The 14,676-nt window shown below is 36.6% G+C and overlaps 2 protein-coding genes across 8 annotated transcripts in view; one reads left to right on the top strand and one right to left on the bottom strand.

Moving 5' to 3' along the window:
- The window catches only part of CHML (CHM like Rab escort protein), a 261,691-nt gene that overhangs the window by 75,147 nt on the left and 171,868 nt on the right, over positions 1–14,676 (top strand). The gene's annotated exons all lie outside the window — the stretch shown is intronic.
- WDR64 (WD repeat domain 64) overlaps positions 1–14,676 on the bottom strand; it is a 140,410-nt gene that overhangs the window by 6,544 nt on the left and 119,190 nt on the right. The window contains exons 18-21 of the mRNA XM_059078960.2: positions 8,343–8,531; positions 5,813–5,918; positions 3,028–3,108; positions 2,093–2,206 (exon numbers count right to left, since the gene is read on the bottom strand). Coding sequence (XP_058934943.2) covers positions 2,093–2,206; positions 3,028–3,108; positions 5,813–5,918; positions 8,343–8,531 — 490 coding nt within the window. The remainder of the gene's footprint in view (positions 1–2,092; positions 2,207–3,027; positions 3,109–5,812; positions 5,919–8,342; positions 8,532–14,676) is intronic.

Raw genomic sequence — 14,676 nt, 5'->3', positions numbered from 1 at the left:
CTGGAGAGGGTGTGGAGAAAAGGGAACTCTCCTACACTGTTGGTGGGAATGTAAATTTGTTACAGCCACTATGGAGAACAGTCTGAATGTTCCTTAAGAAACTAAAAATAGAGCTACCATATGACCCAGCAATCCCACTCCTGGGCATATATCCCAAGAAGAACATGGTCTGAAAGGATACCTTCACCCCAATGTTCATTGCAGCACTGTTTACAATAGCCAAGACATGGAAGCAACCTAAATATCCATTGAAAGATGAATGGATAAAGATGTGGTACATATATACAATGGAATATTACTCAGCCATTAAAAAGGAAGAAATAATGCCTTTTATAGCAACATGGATGGACCTGGAGATGATCATACTAAGTGAAGTAAGTCAGACAGAGAAAGACAAATATCATATGATGTCACTTATATGCAGAATCAAAAAAGAAAGGTACCAGTGAACTTATTTACAAAACAGAAACAGACTCACATACTTAGAAAACAAACTTATGGGTACCAAATGGGAAAGGTTGGGGGGAGAGAGAAAATAGGACGTTGGGGTTAACATATACACACTATTATATATAAAATAGATAATCAACTGGGACCTACTGTATAGCACAGGGAAATCTACTCAATACTCTGGAATAACCTATATGGGAAAAGAATCTGAAAAAGAATAGATATATGTATATGTATATGTGTAAGCTAATCACTTTGTTGCACACTTGAAACTAACACAGCATTGTAAATCAACTATACTGCAATACAAAATAAAAATTAAAAATAAAAATAGGGCTTCCCTGGTGGCACAGTGGTTGAGAATCTGCCCACCAATGCAGGGGACACAGGTTTGAGCCCTGGTCTGGGAAGATCCCACATGCCGTGGAGCAACTAGGCCCGTGAGCTACAACTACTGAGCCTGTGCGTCTGGAGCCATGCTCCGCAACAAGAGAGGCCCACGCACCATGATGAAGAGTGGCCCCTGCTCGCCGCAACTAGAGAAAACCCTCGCACAGAAACGAAGACTCAACACAGCCCAAAATAAATACATTAATTACTTAATTAATTAATTTAAAAATGTCAACTTAATTAGAAAAGTAATTTGTTAAATTTTTAAAAATAAATAAATAAAAATAAAGATAAGGGAATTCCCTGGTGGTCCAGTGGTTAGGTCTCTGCGCTTCCACTGCATGAGTCACGGGTTTGATCCCTGGTTGGGTAACTAAGTTCCTGCATGCGATGTGGTGTGGCCAAAACATAAAATTTAAAAAAATAAAAATAAAAATTACTATATGTTAGATCTTCCTCTTAATTTTTGACCAATTTTAATAACTAGATAAATGACCACATTTTAAGTTAGGCTCATATAAACTTCCTAGAACTAGTAGAAGAGTTTTAAGGTTTGAGTTTTTTAGGCTGTTTGGTTTAAGAGAATGAGCATGAAATTTGGAGTAAAATGTTGACCTCAGGTTATCACTTAATTTTATGTGATCTTGGCAAGTCACTTAACCTCCCTTTTGATTACACTTTTTTTCCAATTCTACGATGGGTATAACACTTTGTGTGATTTTTGTGAAAATCAAAAGAATCATTTATAAAAATACTATGTAAACTGTAAAGTTTTGTGTTAGTTTTCCTACTAATATTGGGGTGGCCAAAAAGTTTGTTCGGAGTTTTCTGTAAGATTTTACTTTTACTTTTTGGCCAACCCAGTATGTGGAAAGCATTCTCCTTGACTTGGCTGGTAAGCCAGAAACTTATCGATGTCTTGGCTCCATCCTGCAGGTACAATAATGTTAGGAAGCAAGGATGGCTACACAGCCCTCAGATATGTCATGTCATACTGCCTAGCTTTTAAAATTAGTCAGTGAACCTAAGTCTGAAATTAGCTCTCAGAAAGTTTTACTTTTTTAGGCTCAGAGGTCCTGTTTGATTTTTCTGTCTGTCCAGGAAATTCATGATTTCTATCTCACTAAGATAAAACACATACATCCTGGAATATTTGTAAACCAAGTAGGAACTGAGATAATTTTAGGCCCAGAAATAAGAAACAGTCCAAACAGAAATGGGATACACTATAGAATTCTAAGTATTAACTCACTCTTTCATGTTGAACATGGCTTCCCTTCTTCTTTCCTGGAATGCCATCTGAAGCGTCCCTTTGTGCCTCTGAACCAATTAGTGGAAGAAATCTTAGACTAGTGGGGCTTGGTACCTAGAAGCCATAAATGAGGAGTTAGACATACTTAAAGTGATAACTTCTGTAATGTGAGTTCAAGGGTGGGGGATAGGGAGTGCTTTAAAATATACCCACCTTCCCAGGAGCCCACTATTAACTCTGATACTTTACCCTTAGCATCATCTGTAGTTTAAGTGTTTGATACCTGTAATAGGTATCAGCATGTTCTTGGGAAAGAGAAGTAACATTTTAAGGAATAGGTTAAGATTAAGTTGTAATATTTTGTCTTTGGTCTATTATTCTTGGTTAATTAATTCTTTAATTTAACAGAGGTTATCTGGGTTGGAGACTTGAAGGATGAATAGGGATTTGGAGGGAAACAAGTGGTGGATGAGTTATGGGCAGAGGGTCAGCACAGGCAAAGTCACAGAAGAGGAAAGAACAGTGATGCTTAAGGAATGGTAAGTAACTTAGCACAGCTGGAGTATAAGGTACATGGGAGAATGTGGTGGAAAGTGGGGTTATACAGTTCAGGCAGAGATCAGATCATGAGAGGTTTGTATGCCAGGCTAAAGGCATCTGGATTTTATCCTGTAGGTGATGAAGAGCCAGGGTAAAGTTTGAAATAATTTTCTGTAGTATTGTTTAGTGTGGAATGACAGAGACAAGTGGTCAAGGCCATTGACACACAGAACTGAAGACTTCTCTGGGATCGGACACAACATGTTTATGGAAGCATCATTCTGCTTGGTTATATGATTTATTCCAACCTTGCTTTTTAGCCCAGGGTCAGGGATGAGACATCAGATTCCCTATTGTTCTGTAACCACTCTAGTCCTAAGATACCTCCAACTCACCCTATGTATAGGCAGAGAACCAAAAACAATCCCTGCCTCTCTGTTTTCAGTCGTGAAACCTTCCAAGGCATGTCTTCGAATCTGCAAAGCAGAGGAGTGAATGTTTAATGAAAAGGGCACATTACATCAGTGGCAAAATTCCTGGATTCAAATTCCGACTGCCACTTACTAGCTGCATGATCTTAAGCAAATTCTTTCTCTGTTGATGAGTTATGAGGATCAAATGCACATAGTGATGTGCTACTTAAATGTGAGAGTTAGTGCTATTGTTTTATTATTACTGATAACAATATGTCAAAAAGAAATTGACAGAAAATAAGTGAATTGATAAATATTACACAATTGAGAATGAAAAGGAATGGGCAAAACAAAATTGCTGGTAGAAATCAGAGATTCCTTAGTAAAAGGTATTTTACCTCAAGCATTAACCCTTTGTTATTTTACCAATAAACTGAGAAGATAAAGGTGTGGTAAGAAGAGGGCATTCAATTGTTTCACGATCTTTAAAACCTTTCCAAAGATTTCCCCAAATTTATTTAATATTTCAGTTAAATTACTTTAAAATTTATCTCTTCAAATTGGAAGAAAATATTAAAAGTGAATACCAATCTTTATTTTTAGGTTGTGCTATTCAACAAAATTGAGGAATTTTTATATGCTATACATGTATCTTTGCCCATAAAGAGCTTATGATTTATTGGTGGAGGTGAGAAGTAAGAGTAAGTATACCAATAATTCTAGTTCAGTGTAGAACATGGTAAGTGAACATTTTATGAGACACAAAGCAAGGAGAGATTGGGGCCTTTGGGGAAAGTGGAATTAACATTTATTGAGTACCTACGATGTACCTCATATATATTTTCTCATTTAATCTTCACAAGAACTCTTTGAGGGATTAGTTATTAGAGAAAATAACATCTAAGATTAAACCTAAGTCTGCTACATTCCACAGCCAGTCCCTTTCCTGCCTATCACCCTGTATCTGGGAGAAACTGAGTTCTGTTTGGACAGAAAGCTAGGATTTATAAAAATTGTTTCATTTGGCAAGTGTTAAATATTTATTAAACATGAAGTTGATGCTGTGAAAGAATAATGACATAATGAACACTGCTCTGTTTTACAAATTGGAACAATACCCTCAACTTTGAAGTTTTCAGTGTGCCATTCCCAGTCCTTTTCATCTGCTCTCAAACATAATGACAATCTGAATGTTATATTCTTAATTCTCTTGCTTTTATTTATACAATTTTACCTTTTATGCTTTTTGCCAAAACAATATTTTATTTAGTTCTGCCTCTCTATTTTCATCTAAATCAAATCGCTATGTATATATTCTTATGCAAAACTTTTCTAATTCGATAGTATGTCTCAAACATTCATTCATGTGAGTGCTATTCTAGTTCATTTAGTTTTACTGTGCCATAGTATTTCAATTTATAAATATGCCGTAATTTAGTTACCAGTTATACTTTTGATGAGCATTTAGGCTGCTTTCAGGTTTTTGCTGTTGCAGACAATACTGCTCTGAGCTCTTTTGTTCCTGCCTCCCAAACACATGCTCAAGAATTTCAACTCAGCAGAGTATGCCTATTTTCAACTTTACTAGATAATGCCTGTCACATAATTTTCCAAAGTGATTCTAGCAGTTTACACTATTTCCGCTAGCAGATTACTGTTCTGAATGTTCCAAATGCACATTGATTGTCAGACTTTTTGATATTTGCCAAGCTGGTGGCTGTAAAATGCTATCTTATAATATTATTGATGTGCATTTCCATGATTACTAATGAGGCTGAGCATCTTTTCATGTATTTATGGGTAATTTTTTTTCCTTTTGTGAAGCTTCTATTCAAGTATTTGACTATTTTAAAAATTGGACTACCTTTTCTACTTACTGATTTTTTCCTATTCTGGATACTAATACTTTGTCAGTTACAAAGTAGGATGGACTTTGACAGAGAGAGATCATGCATATGGCAAGGGTAGACCAGGTGGACTCTAGGGACAGAATACTAAGAGAAATGATCAGGAAAACAACAATTAGTCTGATTTACAGAGGGTTGGGCAACTGTAGGTTAGAAATGGGAGATAAGTTTGGTTTGTATTGTTGAAAATCTTGAGGAAATCCATTTTAATTAATTAATGCCAGACCTTAGCCTAAAGACTCATGCTATATCCGTTTTTTAGAAATTTTAGAAATTGAAATAGAATAAATAACAGTGTACATTTCTCTCCTGTTTCTGCACTGAAGAAAAGTGTGTCTATCTGTGATAGGCAGAATAAAGGCAACCAAAGATATTCACACCCTACTCCTCTCACCCAGAATCTGTGAATATATTGCCTCACTTGGTGAAAGAGACTGCAGATGTGGCTAAGGTTAAGAACCTTGTGATAGATTATCCAAGTGGGCCCAATCTAGTCACAGGAATTTTTAAAAGCAGAGAACATTTCCCACTGGTCAGAGAGACATGTGACCACAAAAGAATGGGCAGAGAGTTACAACATTTCTGGCTTTGAAGAGGAAGGAAGGGGACCACAAACTAAGGAGTATGAGATTCTCCCCTACAGCCTCCAGAAAGGAACACAGCTCTAGCAACACCAGTAAAACCCGAGTCAGACTTTTGACCGACAGAACTGTGAAATAACTAATTTGTATTGTTTAAGCCACCAAGTTTGCAGGGATATGTAACAGCAGCGATAGAAAACTAATACACCGGGCATATCTAAATTCAAAAAAACAAAAGCAAAGGGTTTTTTTGTTTGTTTGTTTGTTTTCTAAGGTTACCTTGGGAGAAGAAAGAGACTTGAAAAACTTAAAATCATGTTCCACTTCAAAGGCCTTAGGAGGGGTATGTTTGAAGAGCAAAGACGTCGAGGTCATTTCTTTCCATCTGCATATAAAGATACACATACACACACACAAAAAAAAAAAACAGTTAAGGACATGCCCACGCCTTTTATTTTCTGCCTAATCAGCAAGTATCCATCATGTACTTCTTTGTCCGGGCCTCCAAATTCTCTGGCTCCCATGGCACCAGTCCTAACTATGTGACCTTTGCACTTAACTCTTATTCCACTTGGCTTCCCAGATTTCCCTCCAAAGGAACCACAGAGATGTCTACTAAACCTGAACATTCCATGTAGTTAAATTCATTAATAGCCATTTGAGGAAAAAAAACCTGTATAGTAAGGATGAGGAAATCTCTGGTGTAAAACCAATGTTTGATTTTTTTTGTGTGACTCAGGTCAGCTCCCACTATACTTAAAACTTACTTCTGCATATATTTTTAAAAGTTATAACCAAGTATTAAAACATTTTTTAAAGATAATAAGTAGTATGTTCTAAAATGCAGTACTTGTACAGAAGAAGGCTTGATTTGCTACACACAAGACATAATTATTTACTTATAACAAAATGTGAACACATATCCTACTTTAAGCTATCCCAAATATATCATATTGTTTCACACTTCTGTATCTATCATTTATATCTCTTGTGTCTGCTTGTAATGTTCTCCACTAGTCATTCTTTGTTCCACAATATCTTTTGAGTGCCTACTTTGTGCTAAGTACTGAACTAAGAACTGGGTATATAAAGATGTATAAAACATGGTTCTTGTCCTCAAGGAACTTAGAGAATAATGAAGAAATGCATATTAACAAATAAGAATATAGTGTTTTCAGTACTAAGATACATGGATGCTCAAGGCTCAGAAATTACCCGAGGAGATTGATCAACTTTGCTTGGCGAACTTTATCATATCCTGATGAGTCGTGGCTCTACTATACCACCTCTTACATTTTAGCCAGACTTCTTACCCAGTGCTCCTTACTGCCCAGCTAAGGCAAGCCTTGAACACTGCAATGGGATTTTGGCAGTCATTTGGAGCCCTTTTTAATTGTTCCCAAACTGTTCCTGTTTTGAACCACATTCTGTATGGTTTGTGACTCTTAGCTTCAATTCCTATTTACAGCCATTCTACCAACTTTTGAACTAGATGATGGCATTGTGTCTCCCCAGCTTTGACCCACTTAGGATTTCCCTAAAAGACCTTATCTTAGACAGTCCTCTCTGATTCTTCCCACTTTGGACTCATCTTGTCAGCTATTCCAGTTCTGGTCTGCTGGATATTACCAGTCTAGGCAGTCTGGTCCTGTGAGGGCTAGACATTTAGACATCTATAATCTAGGACTAAGCTTTGCTGATGTTGAAAGCTCAAATGAGCAGCAATCTCTTCCATTATAATGAAGATTCAGCCATGGTCAAAACCAGGACTTGAGCTTTGCAAAAGCATAGAACAACCTTTGACCAATATTTTATTCTTTACTGGAGGACTGTCCTCCCTCCCCTATGCCTTTAAGCATGCTTAAGTCTCCCCCACAAACAATCAAACTCATGAAACAAACTATTCTTCATCCTTACAGCTATTTGACTTCCTTGCAAAGTAATCTATACTGTCATCACCTCATGTCTCCTATTTATTTCTCAACCAAGACAATGTGATTTTACCCATCACTGTTTGAAATTTCACTCTCTAGAATCATCAGTGACCTTTCAGCTGACAGACATACCAACACCAGTGTTTACTTTTCTCGTGTCCTATGTGACTTCACTGCCACATTCTACAAACGTGTCCTCTCTACCACTTTTCTTACTCTCTCCTCCCTTGATTTCCATCACACCACTTGTTTATGACTTTCAACATGTTGGCTACTCCTTCTTAATGTTTTTCACTGTTTTTTCTTCCTTGGCCTGCTCTTTACAGGCTATTTCTTGATTTCTTCCTCAGTTTTCTGTTTCTTTTTCCTCACTCTATACACAGGACATAAGTGACTTTTCCACATTGAAAATACTACTATGCTGATGACACCAAAATCTTTACCTATAAGTCTGACCTCTTTTGGGAGCTTCAGACAGATCTCACTGCTCATTAAATATATCCACTTGGAAGTCCCACAAACACCTCAGACTTAAACCTGTCCAAAACCAAACTTACCATCTTTTTCTTCAGACCTGCTCTTCCCCTTAGGTATTCTGTCACAGTGATTTCTGTAAAGTTAAAAATCCTTATGTTGGCCCATAAAAGTCTTACTGTGCTTTGGTCCCTATAGACTTTTCTCATTTTATTTCCTACTATATCCTCCCTAATTACTCCCTGGACTCCAAGCCTTGAAAGACTAACATAGTCTTTCACTGTTTAGTGCCTTTGCTTAAGCAATTGCCTCTTTGGTCTTTGTTTGATTAAATCCTATGTGTCGCAGTATCATATAGTTTAATTTCATCTTCTCATCTAAAAGAAACCAAATGCTTTTACCTTTGCTGGTCAAATACCAGAGGATATTCATATTTTTGCTGCTTCTCTGTGAATTTGCTTTCTTCTTTTATTTCTATGGGATATTCATTAACATCACAAGGCAAAATAAAATCGCTTGTCTGTGATATTTCAAAGATTCTTCGCTGTCCAAAATATCCACAGTAATGACCATTGAGAGCATGCCAGAGCCTGGGGAAAGGCAAAGGTAGGGAGAAGAAAGTAACTGGAATTCAGTAGAAGTTATTCTGTTTATTAGATCATTTATATAGATTTTCACTGGCCCAACAGGTATTTTAAACTTGGGTCCAGGACACTTCCTATTAACTATATGGAGCTAATCATAACATAAACATTTTTATCAGTTAGAATTCTAATCTACAACAATTTTGGAAATGTCCATTTAAATCTATACTTATGATAATCATTTATTAAACCCAGAAGACAAGAAATAGATTTTTCCCAAAATAACAACACTTGTTCAACCTAATCATGTTGACTTGTCAGTTGAATTAAGCTGTAGAATGGGCCATATCTCAGCTGTCTACTTTCTGTAAAAGCATCAGTAGAACTTATGAGAGGAGATAGCTACTAATGGTTTCACTCTTACCAAAATCATCTCAACCTCCATCTACATTTCCTACTATTGTGGAAACACCATACTATGTTTTACAACTGAGTTCTGCAGTAAGGTGGCAGAATAAGTAGTTCTTTATACATATGCATTATGTCACTCCAAGAAGTCCTTCTAAATAGCCCACATGGTTTAAAGTCATAAAGAATGTCATTAGCAGGAGTATGTGCTAATACGTAAATAAGACAAATAAATTATTGTTTGGCAGATCTTCTGTTTCTGTCTTGATTTCAAGCTTAAAATTGCATATGATGGAAACAGTCATAATGTGCCTGCCTCAATGACCCAGAAGAAAAATAATAATCTAAATGAATTAGCTTTAGAGGAGAATAATCTAAATGAATTAAGAGTAGATTCCACAAAGTACAAGTGGTATCCCAGATCAAAGAGGTAGGCACTGAGAAGTAGGTAGAACAGCAGTATCCAGTCAGGAAACCTCACACCTGACAGTGTCCTGAGAATGTACCATTCCTTCCATATTTCAATTCCCCAGTGCTACATAGGTGTTTTCATGGACTTCCCAGAGGCTTGACCAAAGTGAAATGGACTAGCCCTTTCAACACAGAAGTTAGAGGGGTAAGGGACTAACTTTAGGACAACTCTAAATTCATTCTGCTGGAGGCAAGGACTGAAGTACCATTTGGTCTCCTTGTTTTGTGGTGTTTCCTACTCCATGTGAAACTCTCCCAAGTGACTGATCCCATCTCTCAGCCTGAATTTCTGAGCCTCAGTTATGGATCCTTAGCCCTTTCTATCCTCTGTCCAAGAGCTAAGCTTTTATTATGCTTTTTCCTATTATAAAATCAACCTTTTTGACAAACAAGATTTAGAGTGTTAAAACTGCCTACTCCTTTAGAAAGTGGCAGCTAGTATTAGCAGAAGGACTTATTTATGAAGAGAACTGTATTCTGAGATAGCTGTTAATAGAGCTAGGTTTCTTGAACTGAGCATTTACTGATAGCTTCACTTGAAGGAATTGTAAGAGTAATTTCTCCATGCCAAGGATAACTGGTTTGAGCAGGAAATGCTTATAACAACAGAAGAGTGCACACATGTAATGTGGGGAGTGTGTGTGTGCGTGTTTGCGCATTACAGTGCCCAAGTAACACTTCTGATGGCAGGTAACTGAAAATAAGCTGGAGCAGAGATTCAAGGGACAGAGTTGTGGAAAATATCTATAATAATTACATGTAATTTTCATGTCAATTTTTGTTTTTTCTATGAATAAAACAACAGATCTCCTCTTTGACAGAGCAAGCAGTTCTGTTTGCCCTCAAATAAGACCTTACCCTAAAGATTCACCTTGAACTCAACATTTCTAAGTTTTTCATCTTTCCACATTGCAAATATTTTCCTTTTTTATTTTAGTGTCTCCTCTCTCAATGAATGGCACCAATATTCACCTAGTTTTATAATGGCAGGAGTCATTCTTGACATCTATCTCTTACCTTCTCTGTCAGTTAAAGTTCACATCTTCTGGATTTTACCTCCTAGATAGTTCTCAAATCCAAAATATTTATTCCCAGCACTGGTAGCACTCCCCTAGTTCATGCCACTATATTCACCACAGACATCTAGCTAGTCTCTTTGTTCTCACTTTTGCTGCTCCAAAATCCATTCTCCACACATTATTATTTTTTAAATGTAACTCAAATTATGTTAGTCACCCACTTAAAATCCTTTGGTGGCTATTTATTTCAAGGTGAAGATCAAAACCCTGAACAATGTTTGCTACATGCTACATGGTCTTGTCCCTGTCTAAATCACCAGCCTCAAGCTCATGCACCTAGCTAAAGTATTTTGAATTTCAGACCAGAGTCATTCATGCAACATAAAATATTTCTTCCTTTCCATCTTCATTATGTTTAAACTCTCTAAAACACTTTGAAGCCTCTTTATCTCTCTTGGTCTTATGTAACTTTATGCCCTTAAAAGGACAATTCATCATCATGATTTTTAAAATGTAATTTAAAAAAAAATTTTATTTTATACTGATGCATAGTTGATTAACAATGTTGTGTTGGTTTCAGGTGTACAATAGAGTGACTCTGTTATACATATACATGCATCTATTCTTTTTCAAATTATTTTCCCATTTAGGTTATTACAGAGTATTGGGCAGAGCTCCCTGTGCTATGCACTAGGTCCTTGTTGGTTATCTGTTTTGAATATAGCAGTGTGTACATGTCAATCGCAAATTCCCAATCTATCCCTCCCCTCTCCCCTCCTCCCTGGTAACCAGAGGTTCATTCTCTAAGCCTGTGAGTCTGTTTCTGTTTTGTAAATAAGTTCATTGGTATCTTTTATTAAAAGATTCTGCATGTAAGCAATATCATATGATATTTTTCTCTGTCTGACTTACTTCACTTAGTATGATCATCTCCACATCCATCCATGGTGCTGCAAAAGGCATTATTTCTTTCTTTTTAATGGCTGAGTAATATTCCATTGTATATATGTACCACATCTTCTTTATCCATTCATCTGTCAATGGATATTTAGGTTGCTTCCATGCCTTGGCTATTGTAAACCGTGCTGCAATGAACACTATGGTGCATGTTTCCTTTCAGACCACGTTTTTCTCGGGATATATGCCCAGGAGTGGGATTGCTGGGTCATATGGTAGCTCAATTTTTAGTTTCTTCAGTAACCTCCTTACTGTTCTCCATAGTGGCTGTACCAATTTACATTCCCACCAACAGTGTAGGAGGGTTCCCTTTTCCCCTCTCCAGCATTTGTTATTTGTAGACTTTTTTTTTTTTTTTTTCTTGCGGTACGCGGACCTCACTGTTGTGGCCTCTCCCGTTGTGGAGCACAGGCTCCGGACGTGCAGGCTCAGCGGCCATGGCTCACGGGCCCAGCCACTCCGCGGCATGTGGGATCCTCCCAGACCAGGGCACACACCCGTGTTCCCTGCATCAGCAGGCGGACTCTCAACCACTGTGCCACCAGGGAAGCCTCCTATTTGTAAACTTTTTGATGATGGCCACTCTGACTGGTGTGAGGTGATATCTTATTGCAGTTTTGATTTGCATTTCTCTAATAATTAGTGATGCTGAGCATCTTTTTATGATGGCCTCTTGGCCATCTGTATGTCTTCTGTGGAGAAATGTCTATTTAGATCTTCTGCCCATTTTTTGATTGGTTTAATTTTTTTGATATTGAGCCACATGAGCTGTTTGCAAATTTTGGAGATTAATCTGTTGTTGGTCACATTGTTTACAAATATTTTCTCCCATTCTGTGTGTCATCTTATCATTTTGTTTATGTCTTCCTTTGGTGTGAAAAGCTTTTGAGTTTAATTAAGTCCCCCTTGTTTATGTTTTTTTCCATTACTCCAGGGGACAGATTGAAAAAGATATTGCTGAGATTTATATCAAAGAGTATTCTGCCTATATTTTCCTCTGAGAGCTTTATAGTATCCAGTCTTACATTTAGCTCTTTAATCCATTTGGGGTTTATTTTTGTTTATGGTGTTAAAGAAAGTTCTAATTTTTCACATGTAGTTGTCCAGTTTTCCCAGAACAATGTATTGAAGAGACTGTCTTTTCTCCATTGTATATTCTTGCCTCCTTTTTCATAGGTTAATAGACCATAGGGTGTGGGTTTAGTTCTGGGCTTTCTATCCTGTTCCATTGATCTATATTTCTGTTTTTGTGCCAGTACCGTATGTGTTGATTACTGTATCTTTGTAGTATAGTCTGAAGTCAGGGAGCCTGATTCCTCCAGCTCCGTTTTTCTTTCTCAAAATTGCTTTGGCTATTTGGGGTCTTTTGTGTCTCCATACAAATTATAAGATTTTTTGTTCTAGTTCTGTGAAAAATGCCATCGGTGATTTGACAGGTATTGCACTGAATCTGTAGATTGCTTTTGGTAGTATAGTCATTTTGACAATATTGATTCTTCCAATCCAAGAACATGGTATATCTTTCCATCTGATTGTCATCTTCAGTTTCTTTCATCAGTGTCTTATAGTTTTCAGGGTACAGGTCTTTTGCAGGTTTATTTTTAGGTATTTTATTCTTTTGGAAGTGATGGTAAATGGGATTGTTTCTTTATTTTCTCTTTCTGATCTCTTGTTGTTAGTAGAAATGAAAAAGATTTCCATGTATTTATTTTGTGTCCTGCAAGTTTACCAAACTCATTGATGAGCTCTACTAGTTTTCTGGTAGTTTCTTTAGGATTTTCTATGTATAGTATCATGTCATCTGCAAACAGTGACAGTTTTACTTCTTCTTTTCCAATTTGGATTTTCTTTATTTCTTTTTCTTCTCTGGTTGCCATGGCTAGGACCTCCAAAACTATGTTGAACAAAAGTGGAGAGAGTGGACATCCTTGTCTTGTTCCTGATCTTAGAGGAAATGCTTTCAGCTTTTCACCATTGAATATGATGTTAGCTATAGGTTTGTCATATATGGCCTTTATTATGTTGAGGTAGGTTCCCTCTATGCCCATTTTCTGGAGAGTTTTTATCATAAATTGGTGTTGAATTTTGTCAAAAGCTTTTTCTGCATCTATTGAGATGATGGATTTTATTCTTCAATTCGTTGATGTGGTGTATCTCACTGATTGATTTGAGGTTATTGAAAAATCCTTGCAGCTCTGGAATAAATCCCACTTGATCATGATGTATGATCCTTTTAATGTATTGTTGGATTATGTTTGCTAGTATTTTGTTGAGTATTTTTGCATGTATGTTCATCAGTGTTATTGGTGTGTAATTTTCTTTTCTTGTGGTAACTGTCTGGTTTGGGTATCAGGGTGATGGTGACTCATAGAATGAGTTTGGGAGTGTCCCTTCCTCTGAAATTTTTTGGAATAGTTTCAGAAGGATAGTTGTTAACTCTTCTCTAAATGTTTGATAGAATTCATCTCTGAACCCATCTGTTCTTGGACTTTGTTGGAAGTTTTTAAATCACAGTTGCAATTTCAGTATTTGTGATTGGTCTGTTCATATTTTCTATTTCTTCCTGGTTCAGACTTGGGAGATTGTACCTCTCTAAGAATTTGTCCATTTTTTCTAGGTTGTCCATTTTATTGGCATATAGTTGCTGGTACTAGTCTCTTACCATCTTTTGATTTCTGTGGTGTCCGTTGTAACTTTTCCTTTTTCATTTCTAATTTTATTGATTTGAGCCCTCGCCCTCTTTTTCTTGATGGGTCTGGCTAAAGCTTTATCAATTCTATTTATCTTTTCAAAGAAGCAGCTTTTAGTTTCATTGGTTTTTTCTATTCTTTTCTTCATCTCTATTTCATTTATTTCTTCTCTGGTCTTTATGATTTCTGTCCTTTTATTACTAACTTTGGGTTTTGTTTGTTCTTCTTTCTCCAGTTGCTTTACATGTAAGGTTAGGTTGTTTATTTAAGATTTTTCTTGTTTCCTGAGGTACAATTTTATTTCTATAAACTTTCCTCTTAGAACTGCTTTTGCTGCATCCCATAGGTTTTGGATCATCATGTTTTCATTTTCATTTGTTTCTGGGTATATTTTGGTTTTCTCTTTGATTTCTTCAGTGATCCATTGGTTGTTTAGAAGCATTTTGTTTAGGCTCCACTTTTTTTTTTTTTAATAGTTTTTTTCTTGTAATTGATTTCTAATCTCATAGCATTGTGGTTGGAAAAGATGCTTAATATGATTTCAATTTTCTTAAATATTTTGAGGTTTGCTTTATGGCCCAGCATGTGATCTATCCAGTAGAATAT

This window comes from Kogia breviceps, chromosome 1 (genome assembly GCF_026419965.1).
Source record: "Kogia breviceps isolate mKogBre1 chromosome 1, mKogBre1 haplotype 1, whole genome shotgun sequence".
Classification (NCBI taxonomy): Eukaryota; Metazoa; Chordata; class Mammalia; order Artiodactyla; family Physeteridae; genus Kogia; species Kogia breviceps.
This window is presented reverse-complemented; position numbering and strand designations above follow the sequence as displayed.